The 22,544-nt window shown below is 44.1% G+C and overlaps 1 protein-coding gene across 5 annotated transcripts in view; it reads right to left on the bottom strand.

Moving 5' to 3' along the window:
- The window catches only part of ankrd6b (ankyrin repeat domain 6b), a 58,411-nt gene that overhangs the window by 7,569 nt on the left and 28,298 nt on the right, over nt 1-22,544 (bottom strand). For 3 of the 5 annotated variants that reach the window (XM_051409886.1, XM_051409884.1, XM_051409885.1), the window contains exons 3-14: nt 15,808-15,906; nt 15,333-15,638; nt 13,192-13,290; nt 12,678-12,776; nt 8,567-8,665; nt 6,007-6,105; nt 5,496-5,594; nt 4,555-4,632; nt 4,245-4,349; nt 3,412-3,525; nt 3,123-3,275; nt 2,353-2,505 (exon numbers count right to left, since the gene is read on the bottom strand). In XM_051409886.1, the coding sequence (XP_051265846.1) occupies nt 2,353-2,505; nt 3,123-3,275; nt 3,412-3,525; nt 4,245-4,349; nt 4,555-4,632; nt 5,496-5,594; nt 6,007-6,105; nt 8,567-8,665; nt 12,678-12,776; nt 13,192-13,290; nt 15,333-15,638; nt 15,808-15,906 (1,503 nt within the window). The remainder of the gene's footprint in view (nt 1-2,352; nt 2,506-3,122; nt 3,276-3,411; nt 3,526-4,244; nt 4,350-4,554; nt 4,633-5,495; nt 5,595-6,006; nt 6,106-8,566; nt 8,666-12,677; nt 12,777-13,191; nt 13,291-15,332; nt 15,639-15,807; nt 15,907-22,544) is intronic. The other 2 variants (XM_051409889.1, XM_051409888.1) reach the window with 1 other exon arrangement.

The raw sequence follows: 22,544 nt of genomic DNA, 5'->3' as shown, positions 1-22,544 counted from the left end.
CTGGCTGTGTGGTTGTTGGTAGGGTGCAGAGCAGAGATGGTGGGACAGAGACAAGGCAGGGGTTTGGAAGACTAGCAGGGAGAGTCTGTGTCTCTGTCTCTGTAGTTGTCTTTGTTGGGACTGTTGAGAGTTGGTCTGTCAGGTGTCAGACTTGCCTGGTGAAGTTCCTTTCTCTGTTCTCAGCTTCCTCCTTCACTTTGGCTAACTGAGCCCGGAGCGCACTGTTCTCCTGTTTTGGTGCCTCTACACTTCCTCTTAGCTCAGATGTGGAGGCCTGGTTGTCTCTCTTGAGCTGCTGGAGCTCCTCCTGAAGCTGATGCACAATGTTGTCTAGGGGGGCAGACAGCCTGGCCTGGGTCAGCTCTTTGAAATCAGCAAAGTCCAGCTCCAGCAGGGCCATACTCTCTTTCAGCTGGTTGGTGGAGCTGGCAGGTGTGGGAGGGGCAGAGATGGACAAGGTGGTGGGGTTCTCTGTTGGGCTCTCATCATCTTCACTGTCACACGGAACACTGCACCTCTTGGTGTCCACCTCAGCTTTGATCAGGGAGAAAACTTCTTCAAAGGATTTCAAGTTTGCTTCGTCCCCCTGGACCATCACCTTTCCCTTTCTGTAGTAGGTGATGGTGAGCAGGGGCCTCCTGAGCCTGAAGTGTCTTTCCCTTAAACTTCTCCCTGGCTGTTAGGTTAACTTCTGTTATGAATTGGCGCTATACAAATAAAATTGAATTGAATGTGAACTTTTATGATGTTTGAAGTGTAAATGTGATGGTCAGAAGTAAAGAGCCAGGTGGAGGCTGTTAGAGCAGCACATTGATGCTCATGGTTCAACTACAACATGTGTGGGGTGTTTGATGACATCTGTTCCATACACTCAACTATTTAGTTGCATGATAACAACAGCCTCATTCCAGCTCTGTGTTTTGTCAGTCAGCTGTAGAGTACACATCTTTTTGTCTTGTTTCACTTCCCATGTTCCTCTCTCCACAGCTGCGTCCGTTGTTCTATTGATGCATTCCTGCCTACAACCACTATTATATTTTCTCAGGCAGCAGTGGTGCTCAGAGTACACGCATCAACAACTGTGTTATCTGATAGAAGCGTGTATCTGAAGCATCTCACAGCACTGTGAGTGCATGTATTATGTACAGGGTGGCTCCAGAGGGAAATGAAAGCAGCACTGTTACAGTACTCCACACAGGGAATAGACACTCTCACCTCTGCTGTGTTGGATCTGTTCAGCTGCCCCCTAACAGTCTACTTAACTGTTAGTTGCTGAGAAGAGTCTTAGTCGACGTGCTTTTCATTAGTCTGATAGTCGCAGAAAAACATGAACCATGTTAAACTCTGTTCAGGAGCTGCGCCATGTCACTGGGACCAAAGTATCAGGAGACTGTTGCATCACAGACCTCTCCTTGTGTAACACAGGAAGTCTGTTACTGGTGTGCTGTTGCGTATGCTAACTGTACTAGCTGCTGCCACTAGCTGTTAGTGCTTCTATTAGCTGACTGTACCCGGACTGGGAGCTCAAAGGACAGAGGGAGGTACTAGCGTAGGAGCGGGGGACCCGGCAGGGAATACTGCCAAGGAGCGGTGCCAGAATGAGCGACAGAACCAGAACGGACCAACAGAGGCCAGCTGAGTTCCAGCGGCTCCGACCAGGACTCTGACTCTGGGGATGAAGACACGGCGGGTTCAGGCAGCGACAGGAGAGGAATGAAACGGAGGAAGAGGAGCGTGTAGTTCTCCAGACTGTGTGATGTTACACTGTTCAGTGTCCTTGCTGGTTGTTCTGACACATTCACAATCATTACCGCTTTTTCTGTTGGCGTTTAACAGGCCGCTGTTAACATGTTTAAATAATGAAATTAATATCATAAAGGTGTGACGATTAGTCGACTGTTGGCTTTATCTCACGGCTACTAGTTGACTACAAAAAGCTCTCTGCTCTGCAGTGGGAGTGAAAAGAAGCAAGTGAGGGAACATGGATGACGTTAAGGGAATTGGGATGTACCCATCGAATCTGGTTTAATTGATCCTGACCTCTCTGAATGACACCATACCAAAATTCAGCTAAGAAATAAATTAAGCACAGCGTTAGTTCAGGCAGGCCGTGAAGATCAGCTCAGCTCTCAATTCCAGCTACATCAGCTGATCGTAAATACAGACCCTGGGGGTCTTTGCTGCTTGTCTTAGCTTTCCATAAATACACATGGAAGGGCAAAGGGGTCTCAGAACAGAGCCATACCACCAAACAGGACATACATAACAAAAGGTATGACAAAAGTGGTCCTGAATTATGTCTGCTTTAAACCAGAATAAGATAATAAAGTAAGTGCTACATGTGTATATTACCTGGTGTTTGTTCTTGCGGTCCAGCTGGCCCATCTTGCTGTTCATCAGGTCCTGGACTGTGTGGATCTCAGTCTTCATCTCCTCCTTGGTGGCCTCCAGTTGGTTCTCCAGTTTATTGATGAGAGGTTCACAGCGGCAGCCATTCAGAGGAGCCTGCAAACACACACCGCAAACATCAACACACACACACACACACCACAAACAACACACACACACACCGCAAACATCAACACACACACACCACAAACATCAACACACACACACACCGCAAACATCAACACACACCGCAAACATCAACACACACACACACACACACCACAAACATCAAAACACACACACACACCGCAAACATCAAAACACACACACACCGCAAACATCAAACACACACACACACACCGCAAACATTAACACACACACACACACACACCGCAAACATCAATACACACACACACACACCGCAAACATCAAAACACACACACACACCGCAAACATTAACACACACACACACACACACACACACACACACACACACCGCAAACATCAATACACACACACACACACCGCAAACATCAAAACACACACACACACCGCAAACATTAACACACACACACGCACGCACACACACACCGCAAACATCAACTAGGCTACTAAGTGAGCCTGTTTGATTGTTCTATCTGTCTACAGCATGCTAGATCTAAGTCTCTTTACATGGACTAACAGTTAAGTGGACTATTAGAGGGCAGCCCTAATAATAATCTTTGTGCACTTGCCTGCATGATCTTGCCATCCTTGTTGCGGTACAGCGTGTAGAGCTGATAGGCTTTATAGTTGTGTGGAGGGATGGACGCATGAAGGGCGGCTCCCCGCAGTTTGTCTTTCCTTTGCCTGGTCTCTTTGCGACGGAGGGGGTCAGACAAAGACGGCTGAAACATCAACAGCACCTGATGTTAGTAATCATTCCACCTGGTACAGCTCTAACAGTAACTGAGGAATAGAGAAGCTAACGGTTGCTAGTCAAAGCTTTGCTTCAAAGATCATCCATGTGGATTAAGGACCTACTTTTTCTTTCTGCTTCCCGTTTTTTCCACGCCTGGTGTTTGACTCAGTCGCCTGAGTGTGTCTGCAGGCAGCTCGATCACTGCTCTGGGTGTCGTCTGCAGCAGATGCACTGTCCTGCAGGAGCAGAAGGAGGGACATGTGTGGTAGAGCAGCTTCCTGGAAGTGTTTGAGCACTCAGGACATTGATAAAAGCAGGTTTCAAGTATTCCCAGAGTAGGAATCTAGTGCACATAGTGTTTTAATGATTTTAGTGAATTCATGACATTCAGTGACCTTTTGCATTATTATTCATTATTATTTATTCATCGTTTAACCTCTTCAACCACACATCCACATTTAGGTAAGTCATCACAAACTCATGCTCTGCAACCAATCTATAGTCAAAGCCTTGATTTTAAATTCTAGTGGCGATCCAAAAGTTTCAGAGAAAGTTTGGATGTGTGTTAAAGTAAATGAACACTGAAGGAAGAGTGCCTGGAGAGCTGAATGACGCAGGAGACAGTAGGAGAGGATTTAAGCTTCTCCAGGGGTCAGCACTCCGACAGTAAAACAGTGATTCTTAATTATGCACTTCACTACTTGAAAGTCTTTTAAATATTTTCCTTCTCAAGCACTCTCACTCTTCAAGCCTCTGTTCTCTTCTCCTCCATGCTGCTTGTATGTCCTCACCTTCCTCTCATCCTAAGATTTGTAGGTTTTTCTATATCTTTTTCCCTTGCTTTCCCCTATACTGAAATACCTTGAAATCAGTGAAATGAGACAGTGGACCGCCAGAATCAACAACAACAACACAATCATTTTCAATTGCTTTGACACAGTGGTCCAGTTTTTACCTTACAGGGCAGCATCTCATCTCTGGGCACCGACTGAGCTCTGCCCTCCGCCTTCAGCTTGTCTCTTCTCTTCCTCACACTCCTGCCACGCACAAAACTCTGCACCTGAGCACACACACAGGAGACCAAATGAAATCATCATGCATGCACCACAGGTCACAAAGAACTAGGGCTCACAGCTTCATATTCATGGTCAATGCAAGACAGAGTTCAGTGCATTTAGTCCTTCAACTATTTGTATTTATTTTTGAATGAGTTTATTGAAATGTTATAAAAAGCTGTGTTGGAAACTGGGAGTTAGTGGTTTTACCTGGGGAGCTTTGGTCAGTAGAAGAGCCACATCTGGGTTGTTGTATTCTCTGGCCTGGTCCAAAGCAGTCTGACCTGCCTGCAGAAACACACAGACACACAGACACACACACACACAGACACACACACACACACACACACACACACACTAAATGAGCTTTTAAATATACCAAAGTATAATGCATCTGATGTCAAGTATTGATATTTACATTTATTATATGTGGTCCCTGTCAAATAAACGTAATCATGTGATCATGTAATCCCTGTCTAACATGTTGATGTGCTGATGTGGTGGACCAGTTATTGTTTTTCCTGTGTGTCCCTGAAGGTACCATCAGCAGCGTACGGATTTGGAGCACCTGGGTCAGGCTAAAGGATAAAAACCCTGTCCCAGCTTTGCTCTGGTCTCTCTCATTCGGCTGCATCCCCACAGCACATTCTCAGCTTTTGTTTGATTTCTGCTTTGTTTTCACTTGACAACAGCCGGGTTATGACAATCAAAACTTTATAACAGCCTTTATCCTTAAATTCAGTTAATGGTCAGTTTAAAAAAAGATTTTAAAATCTGCAGTAGGGTTGAGTTGTGACAGCAGCTTTATCTTTATCATGGTAGGGGATTTTCAACTGAAAGTGACAAAGCAAGATCTGATGGTTTACAGTAATCAGAGCAGCCAGGTAAATAAACATGAGTGTGTGAGTGTGAGAGTATTTCTGCCCATTGAGGTTCACATGGTTTTCTAGCTGATACCTACAGTATTGCTTCTACCACTGTGCACTGTTGTCTAATGTGGCTTTAAATAGACGGCAGGAGGCAGGGACAGTGTGCTGTAGGATTGGTAACAACAGAAATGTGTGCTGACTGGAAGAGGAAGAAAGGCAAAGTGAGTTCACAAACACTTCTTGTGAGCATTAATGATGTAGAAAGAGGCTGCAGGCACTCACGTTGTTGCAGATGCGGCTGTCTGCCCCTGCCTCCAGCAGCAGACGTACTGTCTTCTTATGATTCAGAGCAGCTGCCACATGTAGTGGTGTGTCCCCAGCCTGCAGACAAACACACACAGAACAAAAGATGATGATGTGACCCTTTGTTCAAAATATCAAGATGTTTGTATGATGCTCGTATGAACATTTCTGTTTTATATGTTAACCAGAGGCTTTCTGCAGAATGACAAACATAATGTCAAATCATATAAATGACATGTTTTAACTGTGGAATACTTTGATGTGTCACATTTACAAGTGAAATTCTGGACAGAAGATTGTGTGTCAAATACTGCAGGAAACTGAACTTCTTCTTCCTCACGTCATATTGGCTGATTCATTCAAAATACAATTATACAAGCCAGATAGGTTTTTTTTAACATTGGGAAAAAAGTTCTAATCAATAGTCCCGTGCTGTACAGTAGCCAAAGCCAGGATTCTCCAGTATTTAGCAGGTTAGTCAACGGCTCACCAGGTTCTTCTCTGACACGGAGCAAAAGGCCCCCAGCAAGATGCGGATCATAGCTACATGGTTGTAGCGGGCCGCCACATGCAGACACGTATCCCCCGCCTGGGAAAATGTGTAGAGATTAGCAATTTTACAAGAATTGAATTACATTCAGAAGATGTCAAGCATAAATGAGGAATGTGAAATGAGTTTACATGTTTGATTGTGTACATTTTAAAAGATGATGGAGAGAAAACCACAGTGATTTTCCCATTATGCTACACTGGTATAACCTGTCACATTTAAGAGAGAAACATCTAAATATTTTAGGTATTAAAGTTCACCTAAAATTAAAATGTGCTAACCTTTTTCATCAAATTTTCTAATTTAGTCTTCATATTTTTTATTAATTTCATTTATTTCTAATTTCTATTTCTAAAAATAGTCCATGTGGTTGTTCCAGTTAATGACAGTATGTCTGAGCATTGGTCCTCCTGCCACAAACATCAGAATGAAATATTGAAAGCTCCTCACTGAAAGTCAGCACATGAGTGAACAATCAGCACTCGGGCTGCTGCTCACACGCACCACCAACAACCTCCTCCTGCACTTGTGTTGTGCTGAGCAACAATGCTTTCCCCGAGAGGCTGCACATTATGTTTAAAGTGCAAATGTGCCGCCCAGTGTTTCATAATTAAGTGACCACTGTGCCATGTAAGCACTACTGTGGCAGCAGGCCATCATCCAGGATTTCAAAGCCACTGCAAATATGAGCGAGTAAGGAAGAAGTAAAGATGCATGTTTGTTTACAAAGAGCATTTTACATGAAGGAACAGGAAACAGGAAGAAAAACCCATGACAGTAAGTAAGAACTACAAAGTATAAAGAACAAGCAGGAGCTAAGCTGGAAGCAACAGTCCAATACTCCTTTTCACATCTGCTTTGGTGGTCGCTATAAAAAAAACATCTGGCTCTTAGCTGCTAAATCTATCTATCTATCTATCTATCTATCTATCTATCTATCTATCTATCTATCTATCTATCAAGAAATCTCTGTCTGTGTGTGTGTGTGTGTGTGTGGCTCAAATATCTCTGCAGATCAGGATCAGACTGACCTGAGAGTTTCCACATGGCGGCTGTGTGGTTTAAGGTTGTGCATCGTCGGCTTTGTTTGGACTACAAATATACAGTTAATAAATGATTTCATAAATTATTTCCGAATTCCGCTAGCATTGCCAACGATAGCCACCATAGCCACGTGCACACCAGAGCCAATCACTGCAGAGCCCGTGTTGAAGGTGTTTCCCAGTTGTCTCCCCCCGTCAATCTAAACCCGCAGACACTTTATAATCATATGGATGCTGTTATAATGTGTAGTGATTGACATCCTGGAAAGTGACGAAGTTACGTTTTCCACTCTAAATTACACAATTATTACACAATAATCACCAGCAGTAAACTGACTCCCTCACTCACAAGACAGAGAATGTTTTAACACTCCTGAGTTTTTCTCCGGTGACAGACGCTGTTTTTCGGGCAGAAATGTAACGGAAGAGTCGGTAGGACAGGCGGGAGGACAGACAGGAGGACAGACTCTTCTCCACGTACAGCTGTGGTATTTTTTTTTCCTCAGAAGTTTCCAAAGACAGTTACAGTTACTACGTTACTGTTGTTTGGTCCTGTAACGTTGCTTTGTGGGACATTTCTCTTTATTAAGTTGAGTGAGACCTGTGCAGTTATCAGACTGTCTGACCGACACGGCCACGCTCCGCACCGTCTGCTTATCCGTTCACACTGTAGGCGGTTCAAAAATAATGCGTCCCTGATTCTACCTCGAGAGGAGGATCAGGGACGGAGCGCCGCATCTGAGTCTTTCACACAGAGGAGGGTGCGGAGAATTGGCGCTGGATCCCCGAATCTCTCTCTCTCTCTTTTTCTCTCTCTCTCTCTCTCTGATGTATGCTGGCCTATATTACATGACTAAATAATATGTCCTAAATGTCCCTGACGTCCCACCTTCAAACACAACCTCATTTGGCCATCCATAAAAAAGCTACTTAACCTCACACTTTTCTATAGCAATACATACTTCCTACGGGCACTGCACTAGTGTTGATAGAAATGAATAATGCAGCTTAAATGGAAGGCAGTTCCACACCAGTGTAAAAGGGAGTTTCTGGCTACATTATTTACTGGAGGCAGGTTACATCCACACTAGCCCTAGTGTCATAGCTAGGGATGCACCGATTGAGAAATTCTGGGCTGATACGATGTTTAAAATAATAATTTGGTAGATGCTGATTTTTTTTTGTTGTTATTTATTCGCCCTTTTGTGCTGGGAAACAAATAAATGGTCTTTGTTTTGGAAACACAAGTACCAAGAAAACCAGAAAAGCACCAGTTGTCTGACAGCAATAAAGTGGCCTAGAGCTGCTTTCTTTTATATATATATATATATATATATATATATATATATATATATATATATATATATATTTCTATATGTGAATAACAGGCTGTGTCAGAATGCATCTCATTCACTCTGGCAGCAGAAGAACCCATTAGAGTCCTGCTGGAGACTTACGTGGTTTTTGCTGTCAGGCCGGGACCCTCCCAGGAGCAGAACCTTGGAGCTCTGAGCGTGGCCGTTCTGACACGCAAGGTGGAGAGCTGTGTTTCCTGCCTGAAAACAGGAGGAGGACGAGGAGAGAGTCAGAGTCTCCCCCTTTCTTATTTGTGTAAGTATTGCTATATCCATCTTTGCTCTCTTCCAAGCCTCCAGACTCCTTTGATATTTTATTCATTCATTGTACCTTGCAGAACATAGGACTTGCTAGTCTTAACTAACCAATTGCTGCATTTATTGGTTAGTTAACATGTTAGTTTGGATCCAAAGTAACCTTTTAAAATGAGTCACACAATTGTGCCAGGTGAAATGGGTTGGGGTTTCCTAAAGTGCTGTTGTTGTGGGTTGGTGTGTGCGTTTTTTCTGGGGGCTTGTTGTGTGGGAGCGGAAAAGGGAAATCGCGTGTGAGAGCATGTTTGCCGAGGCCGAAACAAGGAAGGGGTGGGGTGTGGGTGGTGGTTGTTTTGTTTGTTTATTTGGTTGAATGGTTTGTGTGGTGGTGTTTGAGTTGGTGTTTGTGTTTTGTTTGGTTGTGTGTTGGTTTGTGTGGTGGGCTGGGGCATGAAAGGGGGTGGTGGTTGTAGTGTTAAGTTTTTTGTTGTGTGTTAGTTGTTTGTTGTTTTTGTTTGGGGGAGTTGGTGTTGGGGTGTGTTTGGGGTGTGGGTGGTGGTTTTGTTTTGTTTTGTTGTAGATGTGTATGGGGTTTTTGTTTGAATGTTTTTTTATTTTTGTTGGTTTTTATGTTGAAGTGACTTGAGTTCGTGGTTACAAATGTTTTTATTTTTTTATTTGAGGGTGTCTGTTGTTGGTTGTTGTTGAGTTGTTTATGAAGTAATGAGCTGTTGAGTTTGAGCCTGGTGCTGTGTGGGGGTGTTTCCTTGTTTATGTAGGAGAATGTTAAGCGTGCTTGTTGCGCGGAATGGGAGAGTTTGTTTTGTTATATTGCTAATAGATATTATGTGTTTGTTAAGTGTGGGAATAAAGAACCACAAAATATTTATTTGTGTAGGTTCCTTTGCCGGCAATTTGGTGTGGTGGGTCCTGTTAGTTTTGAGGTTTTAGTTTGGATGGGACAGGGCATTGGAACAGTGTGGTGCCACAGCCGTTGGTGGGGTGGGTGGCCGGGGGTGTCTGGGAGGCGGTCTGTACCCGTGGCTGGTGGGCGAAGACGAGGGGTTGGGCTGCGGAGGGGGGACTGCCCACGTATTCTGTGAAGTGAGGCAGGGTTGAGGTTGTGTGTTTTTTGTGGATAAAGACAGTGTAGAGACATTCAGAATGTGGTGGCGAGGGGGGCTGTCTAGGCGGGCCGGGGATGAGTACCCAGCTGTTTTATGTGTGGAGGTGATTGGAGCTGCAGTCGTTTTGGAATGAGTGAAAACATGTGGTATGTGTTTTATTTGGGTGTGTTAACAAGGTTGTTTTTAGAGAAAACAGTTGTACCTTTAGTGGTGACCAGGGATGGTGCTCACTGTGGGAGTTTATAGAGGAGGTGAGCGGGTGATGAGGAGGAGTTGGCGGAGAAGAACAAGTAGACTTTTTTTTTGTAAAAGGCTGCCTTGAGGGGTGAGCTCGTGTGGGAGGACAGGCTAGCCAGTGATGTTTTCTGAGGGAGCTTTGAGAGAGCGCCTCCCACTGTTTGTTTTTGTGTAGAGTAGTGGGGAGGATTGGCGTTTTGCTTCGCTGTTTTGCTCACAGTTCTTGCAGGCTGATGCCAGCTAGCTGAGAGTTTGGGGGAGGCGACCTGGCGAGTGGTGGTTGAGAGAAGCCCGACTCTATCTGTTTGTGTGGGAAGGGCTGATGTGGACTCTCGGACCGTCGGAACTATGTGGCAGGAACCGAAACCTAGTGGGTGGGCAGCGAGTTCAGAACAGACTACTGACCAGTAGCACAGGCTGTGACTGTGACTTTGAGAAGTGGTAAGTAATTGGCAAAGGGAAAAGCTATGGTGAACTGACCAATGCTGTAAGAACTATATACAGAATGCCAGTTCGAAGGTGGTGGTGGGGGTGGTCGACCTAAACCAGCCCAAGTACCTTGCGGAGCCAACTGTCGGTGTGGGGGGGGGGCTTGGCAAGACGTGATGCTCGCGCAACGGAGTGTTGTTTGTGTCTGGGTGGGGAGCAGGGGCCCTCCTTGTGTGAGCCGGGCAATGCGAGGCAAGGAGGCTCAGAACACCTACCAGATTTTGGAAAGGGTGTGGGCCAGTGAGTGATGGTGGTGGTGTAGGTGTTTGTTGGCGGGAGTATGTAGCCGGAGCTTTGAGACCTTTTGGGAAGATGAGTTGTTTAAGTAGTGGTTTCGCGCCCGTTGCCCCCTCTGGCTTGTTGGCTGGCTGGTTGGGGCTCCCCGGTGTGGTTCTTCGTGTGGGCCGGTTCCCCTGGCTTTGGTGTTGCGCGGTGCGCGTGTGGTTTGCTGGTGGGGTTCTGTTTGGGGGGTTGCGTCGGGCGGCTTGGGGTCCTGCTGTGTGCGGCCTGTGTTGCCTCTGTTGCGCCTGGGGGTTGGGGTCTGTGGTGGCTTTGGCCGGGGTGCCTGGCGGGTGTGTTGTTCGTGGTTCCGTTGTGTCCGCGTTTCCGGGTGTTGGTTGTCCTGCTGTGGTTGCGTGGTGTTTGGGGTGCCCCTGGGTGGTTCGTTTTTGCCTGGGGGTGGTGAGGCTAGTGTGCGTGTGCGGCTCGGGCCGTCCTGGGGGCCGGCGGCGGCTGGGTGTTGTGGTTGGTGTGTTTGGTGGCGGGCCTGGTTCGTCGGTGCTGCCCTGTGGTGGTGTCCTGTCCCCCCCGGCGTCCTCTCGGGTGGGGTTTGCTGTGGGGGGGTTGGGCTCGCTGCCTTGTTTGGTGGCGTCTGTGGGCCTGGCTTGCGTGCTGCGGCTGTGCGCCGGGGGCCCGCGCTTGTGGTCTGGGTTTGGTGGGGCCTTTTCGTCGCTGGCGGTCGGTTGCGGTTGGGGGGCGCGTCGCCTTGGCCTGGTTGGGTGCCTGGGTTGTGTGGCCCGTTCGCTGGCTTGGTGCTGTTTTCGTGTGTTGTTTTGGTGTTGTGGTTTTCCCGGCTGTGGTGGCTGCCTGGCTGGGGGGGTAGTGTGGGGTGTCTTTGTGGGGTGGTTGGTGTCTCCGGGCTGGGCCTGCTTGTGGTGGTTGTGGCCCTGTCTGTAGGCTTGGTGTTTTGGTTTTGGTTTTGGGGTTTTTGGGGTTTTCCTGCGGGCTTTTGTGTGGTTGCCTGTTGGGTGTGCCGGCTGGTTTGAGTTGGTGCCTGGGCCGGTCCGCCTTGGCTGTGGCTCTGGCCCCTGGCGTTTCCCCTTTCTGGCGTGCTGTGCTTGGTTTGGGTGCTGTTCTCCGGCGGGGTGGGAGTTTGCCTTGCCGGGGGTTGGGGGCTGTGCCCTGCGCTGAGCTGGTCCTGCTGTGGGCTGTGTTGGGCTCTGGGCTCTGTTTTGTGTCCCTGCCCCGCGGGCCGGCGCGTGGGTGTGCTGCTGTGTTGTTTGTGTGAGTGCCTGGCGTGTTCTGGCTGGCTCTGCGCCGTGTGTGGCTGCCGGTGGGGGGGGTGGGCGTGGGGGGGGCGGCTGTGTCTTTCACACAATAACACAAGCAAACAGGCAACTCCATAGAGCAGACTCTGTGTTCTATGAGGTAAAATTAACGTTTTTGTCAAAAGGACTTTGGTGGCTTTGAAGAGAGCGATACAATGGCTTCAGTTCCCCTTCAGAAAGGGCTGTCCAACTAAAGTATGAATATTAAGTGGCCCCTGCAGGCCAGTGACACATTGAATTTCCCTTTATTCAACAATATCCTTTTTGAGTCCATTCCTTTAAAAGATATCATTACAGTGGAATGAGACCACAAAGAAAGGGTGTTCTTTACTGAGTATGAATTTAACATTTGTAAGAGGAAGAGTGTGTCAGCTCTACTTTCAAACGTAACATAGTCTTGCTTTAGATGAGTCCTAGTGAATTTCTCTCAAAGATATGGGAAGCAAAGAAAGACAGCTGAAAGAATGATATATATATAGATTTTTAAAGGAATAAAGTTTATAGCAAAAGTTTAACCAGGCCTGTGGTTGAAAGTTGAGAGCACCACTGAGGAATCACCTTATTTTTAGCATGAACGTTGGCTCCAGCCTTCACCAGTAGTTTGACAGACTGACTGAAGCCGTGCCAGGACACCTCATGGAGAGCTGTGTTGCCATCCTGACAGGACAAAAGACAAAAAGACACATTAACGGCAGCCAGTGTTTGTCAACACAAATCTTAGAGATGAGTGATCATTCATAATAAGTCAGCTGTAAAGGAGTTATTGTATTTACTAAAATACACAATTAATACACCATATTTCAGCATGTTTTGTCATACTTGAGTGCTCATGGTTATAATCCCTGTAGGTCATTTCTCTTTTCACTGTGACTCTAAATACACTACTCTAAGGATAAGCAGATTATAGGCACACTGGTTTCTCTATGATTATCAGATGCTTTAATGCAGTCATTATGATGGCTTTGAAATTCCCTGTTCCTCCAACTGACTGTAATAGAGGTGCCATTAGCCTCTGTGTGTGTGTGTGTCTGTGTGTGTGTGTGTGTGTGTGTGTGTCTCTTTTGATCTGCACCTTGTCCTGTCTGTCCAGTGCACACCCTTCCTGGATGAGAGCGCTGATGATGTCACAGTTTCCCACCACGGCAGCCCGCTGTAACGCTGTCTGCTCCCCCTGCCATCCGACACACAAACGCACAAACATTGACTAACTGTATGTGACCAGAAACTCTCAGCAACAACAGGAAAAAAACCCTGTATCAATCCGTTTCATATTTTATTATATTGTTACAGTGCTCTCGCTGATGCCATGAAGATGTTGGAAATTATATTATTTCCAACATCAACTGAAGTTAATGAAAAACAAAGTTGTTAAAAAGTTGAAACGGAGATACAAGATTTTCACAGTCTCTTGAAGGAATAGATTGGTTTTGGGGGATTTTGGTTTTATTCCTGTTTACTTTGAGTGGACCACATGGATGAATGTCAGTGCATTCAGTTTGAACTTACTGCTTTTTAATGGGGTCAATAGTAGACCTGTTCTAAAGAAATACACCCTTAAATTTTTCCACAGACTGATAGCTGGTGATACACTCCAACTACCCTCATTGACATAATTAGTAAGTCTCACAAATTTTAATTAAAGGAAGGATTTGGGGAAATAGTTATTTGCTTGCTTTCTCTTTCTGAGAGTGAGATAAGAAGATGGAAACCAATAGTCAAGTTTCCAGACTTTCAAAAGAAAAATCTAATTAATGTACATTTCCATCCGTTCCTGTTATTTGAATACTAGAAATCAAGATAAGTATTTAGTGGCACCAAACCTCCAGTCGGATGCCATTAAAAGGAGGTGTAGGATTCAGTGATAAGATCGCAGATTGCAACCAACTGAAAACACCTGGTTTAACCAAGCATGTGGAATAAAACTACGGTGGCCACGAAACTCACAAAAAACACGAAAGGCCCCATGTAGAGCCAGGTGTGTCTGTTCTGGGATACTGTAGAAGCATGGTGGACTCTAGATAAAACAGCTCATTCTAAAGGTACAAAACCTATGAATATTCTATTCTGACAATAGATCCTCCTAAATGTTACACACTGGACCTTTACACAAACTGAAAATGCACATAAAACACATGGATTTCACTTAATCTCATGCCTGTATGTGAAGTATAGAGCTTGAGTCAGGATATGGTTAACCTAGCTTAAAATAAAGATTGAAAGCAGAGGGGAAACAGCTAACCTGGCTCTGTCCAAAGAATCAAAAAGAATACACCTAGACCCACCAACACCTATAAGGTTTACTGAACAGACATCATGTTTTTAAATACATACAGAGAGAAATGTAAAAATGATAATTAATGGTTTAGCAGGAAGTTACGTGCTGGATTTCTTGACAAACCACTTTGGAGCCATCTCTGTAATAAACAAACCTGAGGCCTGATCTTCTAATCTCACATGTTCAGGGAACCAACGTGAGCCTGCTCAAAATAAATGCAGCTTTAAACATTTATTAATACATTTTTATTTATTAATTATTAGCATCATGATGGACAGTAGATCCAAACCATAGGACCACAAAAAATTGTAATAAAGGTAGAAAATATTAAAAATGTTTCGTAACACTTAGTAGGGAATCATCCCATAGACATCAGTATCTGTACAAAATACAATTTAACATATATTCAAAGTAGTACAAAATTCCCAAAAAGCAAACTATCCCTTTAAATGTTGACCATTTTGTAAGCTACGTTGTTTCAGAAGCACACCATGTATCCCAAGCTTAGCAGAGTTATTACTGACTTTAGCAGTAATATTGTTAATGTGGTCCCAATATAGCAATTATACAAACCACAGCAGGTACATTTAAATAGCTGTTTAGAGACCACAGAGGGGTGTATCACCATATGAAAGCAGTGAGAGCACAGTCACATGAAAAAGGTTCAGTTAACATTAATGCCATAAATGGAACTGCTGCAGACTGAACAGATGATTGGTTAGTGACACACAGCAGGTCCAAGAGCACAGGAACAAAGAGCAATGATTAGTGGAAGGGATGGAGGAGAAAGAGAAAGGAGAAGAGGAGGAGAGAGGGTGATTCCAAGCTAGATAAGAACTGAGCCGAGCACAGCAGCAGCAGTGATGGTGGAGTGGACTTAGGGAAGGAAGGATGGAGGGGACAGATTTCCTGGCTCAGTAGGAGCAGGTTTGGCTAACCTCCTTCACTCTCCCTGATCCTCCAGGCTCTTTCCCAGCCCTTCTCCACTGTCTTCTCCCCTCCTCCTCCTCCTCCTCCTCCTCCTCCTGCTGCTTCAGTCTGCACCTCCCACTCCCTCCAGTCCTGGAGGATGTATTGCTGCCTGTTGCGGAGCTCATTGACCACAGAGAATGAATTTGGCAACGCCAGAGGTCTGTGTTATCACTATGTGTGGGAAAGGGGGACTTGCATCCTGAGGGAAAACCCACAAGTGGACAGTCCAACGAGTCCCATTCAAGGCCACTGGATGTCATTAGACTAGTTATCTTTGTGTTTAAAAAAAAAGAAAAGAAAAAAAAGTTTAATGTTGTGGGTCTTAAAAAATCATTCCAATAAAACAGAATTGAGAACAATCCACTGGTACCGCCAATCAGGACTGCAGCGCGAGAGCTGAAGTGGATGAAAAATGGCCGACACACAGATGGATTTACTCACGTCGTCTTGGATGTCCAGGTCGCAGCCAGCTTTGAGCAGAATATGCACAACCTCGATGTGGCCTTTGTAGGCAGCCAAGTGCAGGGGGCTTCTGCCATACTGTGGACACAAAAGACACACAACTCAGCCAATTGAACAAAAAAGACAACGCAAGCACACAACCGACCCGCGGAAGCAGACAAAGTGGAGGAAAGAAGCCCATCACTGCTGTCCCACACAGAATCACAGTGCAGTGAGACAGATACGGCTGCAGCGAAGTTACAGTGCTCATAGCTGGAGACAATCTGCTACAGAGTACAATCCAAAAACAAACAAGTCCTTAATCCATGGTTTAAGAGAACAGTGCGCAATGTGCACAGATGTTCATGTGAGCTGAGCAGAGGATACAAGGACCTGTGGGCGGGCCCTGAAGCAAAAAGGTTACTTTACTTTTTATTGCTGATACCCAAGGCTTAGGATTTAATTAAAAATGGTAATAGCTAAATGGATTTTCTACACAAGATATAGTTCCTATAAAAACAGCAATGTCTGTGGATTATCCAAAATACAGAAAATATCATTTTACAGCACTGAGCGCTATATTCAGGTGGATGCAGAAATCTTAAAGACATATCTCCAAACCAGGGCCACGATGTATACATCTGTAAGAAAATAATTTGCCTTGGAAATAAAATCAAATCTTAAATAAGTTAAAGGGTGAGAGACAGTGTTTGTCTGTAACGCAGGGGTCAGCCTAAAAAGTTTATATAGTACAATGTAGTATTACAGCTTCATTTGTCATGCCTATTTGTCATGTTTTCTAATTCTTTTATATAATGAGGAAGGTCCTTTTTAACAACTGATATAGATAGTGGTTAGTGTCTGTTTCTTTTAGAATCTTACCCAGCTCTTACTCTGGGTGGCCTGTAGTAGTTTCTACTGACCACCTCTGCCAAAATCATAAAACAATTGATATAAAACATTAACCACAGCACACAGCAAATGCCTTACATTCCACAAATGTGACTACTGTTTCAGAGTTCCCGCTCTGTAAGAGATTATTTCCCAGGACCTTTCCAGGACTGGTTTTTTGGGAAAAAAATACACTCAGTGCCAAAAAGATTGCTGCAAGTTATTTCCACATGTGGTTAACCTGGTTTGAAATGTCATTCCATGCAGGTTCTCCTACCAACTAAATACTAAGGATATCTAAGGCGTAGATCTGAGTGAAGGGCTAAAATACAATTAAAAGTTTCCAGGACGTCGAGGATAACATCAATTATTTCCAGGATTTTTGGTTAATCAATTTCCATGTGTTTCCATGACCGGAAAACTAGTCTCAGGTTTTCCAGGATGCGTGGGAATGCTGTGTTTAGGGCCTACTGTTACTGCATCTCTAGGCAAAATGAGATGAGATGTGTAAGGATCTGGGTGGCACATGTCAAAGTATCCTTGAGCAAGATACTGAACCCCGAATTACTCCCGATGCCGTGCATCGGTGTGTGAATGTGTGTGAATGAATTAGTTTCTGTTCGATGGACTTTGCCATCACTGAGTCAACGTGTATGAAAGGGTGAATGTGGCATGTAGTGTAAAAGCGCATTGAGTGGTCGGAAGACTAGAAAGGAGCTATACAAGTACAGGTCCATTTACCATTTACCATAGATGCAGCCTGAATTAGGTGATGAAATATAATTTTGGAACTGACATCCTGTGCTAATGGAAAACACACCTGTTGGAATGCAGCGATGCTCCGTACTTAACCATGGAAGGTGAGATGACATAAGGGAAGTAAACAGTGGGAAATTCCTTGTTACAGTAGCCAGGTGATATTAGGATAATATTCGCTGGCAGGATTAGGTTAAAAGCTGTCAACACACCCCGACATCCTGAACATTACATCCAACCTGAAATGCATGGAGGGGAATGACAGAGCAGGATGTCAGCATGTAGGTAACCATTCACACTTCAAACACAAGATCCAGGTGATCTCTGTTAATCTGTAATTATACTGAGTAAACACGGTTTAATTACAGATCCAGTGTGTATTCCCACACAACAGCACAAGCCGCATTACACCCCAGGTATTATCTCGGCATTTGGAGGTTCGTGCTTTGTTTGGGTGCGGCTCGGCTCTGCATTTATGTGGTCCTCAGATTGAGTTACATAGGGCCTGACTTGGACGGAAGCCATCAGGCGAGCTCAGGTAAACAGCAGGCTTCGGGCCAGCAGGGAGCCTCTGTTGTCTCCAGACTGACTGAGTGTCTGGCTGTGGCTGTCGGTATGCTGTCACATCTTAATGCTCTGTTGGCTTGTGTTGTGGAAAGGATCCAAACACCGTTCTTTGAGGTATAAAAACGAATTATTCAAAGAGCTGTTTGAGAGGGACCAGAAGTCCTCATTCTCCTCACTGCACTGGACTTGTGAAGTGGAGGACCTGCGTTTAGAAGCTTTTTTTTAAACCTATAATGGTTTTCTTTCAAACATTCCCTGTGGTGTTTCTGACCTCTAGTAGCGCAATGGAGCTGTTTTCTATGAGTGGGTCCCCGTTTTGTGTATTGCACGCACACACATACACACGTGATGATATGCTAGAATACAGCATCTACAGCCAGTGTTTGCTTTGTCCGTTCTGGGTTACTGTAGAATGATGGCAGTTCAACATGGTGGCCCCTGAGGAAGGAGACCCGGCTGATTATAAGCTAATGAAGGACAACAATTCTTACTTTCAGGAGATTATACACTAATGAAAACATTCCTATAAATATTGGAATAGAATCAGAATCACTTTATTTGCCAGGTTTGTGCACACAAGGAATTTGACTCCTGTTTTACCTTGCTCTCAATGTACAAACACAGACTGAGCATAAAAATACGGAACAAGTTCAACAAAACAGATAAATAGTACCTGAATAAAATGACAGATTTCTCTGGGTTTAAACACTGTTGAGAACATTTGGGATAATGTAACTACACAACTCAAATATATAACATAGATCTAGTGTTTACAGACATTTTAGTGCAGAAATCTTACAGATTATAACTTTAACTAGCTCCTCTGCTAACTAGCTTTTTCTGGACTGGCCTATCAAACTATCCACTGATGAAGACCATGAGATACTGGAGAAAATAGGTGGACCCTGAGTTCAGTTGAGTTGTTGCATAATTTCCAAGGTCAAGAATGAAGCTTCACATTCAGTGTATACATTGTGTGTTTCCAAATTACAGTTGAAATGTTAATATAAAGTGTGTTTCACTTATTTTTATTGATTCCTTACAAAAATTCAAATTAAATCAAACTTCTGTCTTTGAGGGATGAGACCAGTTGGCCACTGATCTCTCTAGATAGTAAATTCAGAGGTGATAAGGCACTCATTCTCTTCTTCCACACATTACTTTACACTTCCTGCCTGCTTTTTTTTTTTTTACATGTTTTTTCACTTTCAATCCATTCATCATATTACCCTTCCAAAAACTACTCCTACATTCCTTTTTCTGAGCAGAGGAATGTTTCAGATGAAACTCTGCCCCCTTTATCCTGGATTTAGCTTCCACAATGGCACCCGGCCAAAATACCCAAATACAGCTGCTTTAAAACAAGATCATCAGAGCAAGCAGCAGCACATGTAATATTGTTGTAGCTGTTTCAATATGATGACATGTGTTCATGTTCCCATGGAAAATTGGTTTGCAGTGCCACTGCCAGAACAGCAAACACAAAGCACATGACACAACAAAAACATCCCTTATAAAGCATTCACAGAGTGCTCAGCACTGGCTTTGCATGTGGTCTCTTAAAATTAAGTATCTGACAAATTTCTTTTTTTAAAAATACCATAAAACCAATCATTTTATGTGTTTGCCTGATACTTTGGCCTCTTACCATGTAAAAGTTAAACTGCTAAATCCAGGAAACATGCAGCACAAAAGCCCTGTTGTTACTGTATCTGGGGAAACAAAGTGATAATGGAGAAAAATGCCACTGCCTCATCAGCAGGATTATACTACAGACTGTAATAAACAGTGTAGATATGTGGGCGGTTGTGGGTTCGATCCCGGGCTCCTGGTGCCACATGTCGAAGTATCCTTGAGCAAGATGCTGAACCCCAAATTGCTCCCGATGCCGTGTATGGATGAGTTAGTTTCTGTTCGATGGACTTTCCCATCACTGAGTGAATGTGGCATGTAGTGTAAAAGCGCTTTGAGTGGTCGGAAGACTAGAAAGGCGCTATACAAGTACAGGTCCATTTACCATTTACCATATCTACAAGCTTGATGTGTGATTGGAACGGATACTAGCCATTTCCATACTGAAGAAATGAATGTCATCAAGCCACAAACTGGCCTACACACAACAAGGCTGTCATGATACCAGAATTTAAACTTCAATTCAATACTAGTATAAAAAAAACACCTCTTGATACCTCTTTCAATACCACAGTAAGAAGAAAATATAGTCATGGGCACAGAGAATAGGACTTTCTTCTCTGAACACATATTGAGGACCAGTTACAGTGTTTCCGACAGAATTACAATGCAACTGGAGAGTATCTAAATACATTACCCTATTTCTCATAGGTCAATTCTTAAGTCACCATTTTAATTCATTTTAATTTAATTCTTATTTTAGTGTTCTTTCTTTGCTATCTTTCTATCTTTGTTTTTTTCTGATAACTTCGGTACTTTTGATACTATCAAATGTATAATTAGTAGTATCTACTGTCAGAAATGGAATATAATATTCATATGTATGTTTTCATTAGTGTATAATCACCTGAAAATACAAATAGTTTTGTTTTCGTTATCTTAGAATGAGCCGTTTATATCTACAGAGGGAGCGGGTTACCTTCCATGGAAATTTCCACGTGGCAGCCACCATAGTTTATCCTTCATGCTTGGGAGGGGAAGATGAAGCGTGGGGGTTGCAATATACAACTACATCTGTGTTAACTGAAAGAACAGCTCAAGATAGAAAGGAAGGGGGCGAGGGATAGCCGATGACATGCAACAACAGGCTAGACCCAAACCAATGGTCGCTGCAGCAAGGACTTAGCCCTGGCATGCATTTATATACATATTCTGTATTTATATTTTTGACAAACCTAGCCCACACTGATCCATGAAAAAGAATGTGATGTCACAGGTCTAAGACCCTTTATAGCTCACCTACTGAGCCAGCCTCTCTGTGGATCAACCACCTGTACACACCCAGCACCTATGTCAGGCCTTTAATACCATCCTCCCAGCGTGTCTACACACCAACTGCAGGTACCCCACCCCATCTGTGAGTGGAATACAGACTCCATCAAGTACAATCATGAGTTGGCCTACAGGAACACTGTGTCTCAGTATGGTGTTCAGTTGACAATCTCCCAGAAATTTCGCAGTTCAATAGAGCCACCCGCAAGAGTGTCCTCACCTCCTCCATCACTGTGTGGTAACCAGCATCCTCTGCCCACACCAGACTGGAACGCATTGTGCAAACAGCCAGGCAGCTCACAGGCCAGGAACAGGTTCCTGTGAGGGTTCTGCACAATACGAGAGCCAGAAAGCAGGCCAGTACAGTAGTGGCAGACCCATCACACATGCCTCTTCAGGAAGCTTCCATCCGGCCGCAGGTTTGGATTATATGGAAGATGAATGGGGGAGGTTGACTTTTTACAGGAACATTCAGCTTTAGCCTCAGTCTTTTAGCACAAAATCATGTATATAGCCAGAAAACGTATATTTTAGACCCTTTTTACTGGGTTCTTGTTTCAAAACAAGTCAAGCAACTCTTCAATTAATAATTAGCTAGCTACATTTGTTATTTTAGATGGCAAATTTCAAGTTTGTTGACTACTACTGCGTGAAATCAAAGAACAATTGAATCTGCCATTGTTATTATTGAACGCGGTATACGTGCCATGCTAGAATGGACAACTTGACAAGCATACCAACAGTAACTACGGAGGGTGGGGCTAAGCAAAATCTAGTTTGTTGAATATGCTAGCACTACATCAGTGAAACAGCAAGGACCAAAATCCACTGGAAGAGGTCAATGGTCATTAACCAGGAGTCAGTGGTCGGCCAGAGAAAGATCAAGAAGAACATTCACATCTGACACCACAGAGCATGGTAGCAAAAAGACGGGGGTTGCCAGAATTTTCTTCACAAAATTATTTGATTTGATTTGACAAAAGGAGCAAAAGTTCTCAAAAACAGACTGTTTTCACTCTAAAAACAAGCAGCGCTACAAAAACCTTGCTTATAAAAATTTACAAATTGTATTAAGAATAAATAAACCTTTCAAACAGTCAAGTGGTACCATTTCCTATACTTTGTCACATAAATTGGGTTCGAACTCAGTCCCAACAGATTGCCACATGAGAAAAAAGGTGCCCTGCCTACAGTATAATTACCTCTCCACATCTAACATCCAGGCCATTGTTTTAGATGTACACTGGCCCAAACTGGCACAAGAGAGTGTTACATCACATCCTGTGTATTAGTAAATGACCTTTGAACCTTGGTGTGTTTGCAAGAAGATGTAAGAGCCGGGATGAAATAATAAAGAAAGGCCTCAGGGGACTTTGTTGCCAGTTCTGACTGTCACACACGTGTGTGAGAGTGTTTGTGTGTGTGTGTGTGTGTGTGTGTGTGTGTGTGTGTGTGTGTGTGTGTGTGTGTGTGTGTCCTGAGCTGAAAGCTGTGCCAGTAATCCATCTGGCCAAGCAGCAGCTCAGCTGTGATAATGCTGAACATCTGTATACAACACA

This window comes from Dicentrarchus labrax, unplaced genomic scaffold, assembly GCF_905237075.1.
Source record: "Dicentrarchus labrax unplaced genomic scaffold, dlabrax2021, whole genome shotgun sequence".
Taxonomy (NCBI): domain Eukaryota; kingdom Metazoa; phylum Chordata; class Actinopteri; family Moronidae; genus Dicentrarchus; species Dicentrarchus labrax.
This window is presented reverse-complemented; position numbering and strand designations above follow the sequence as displayed.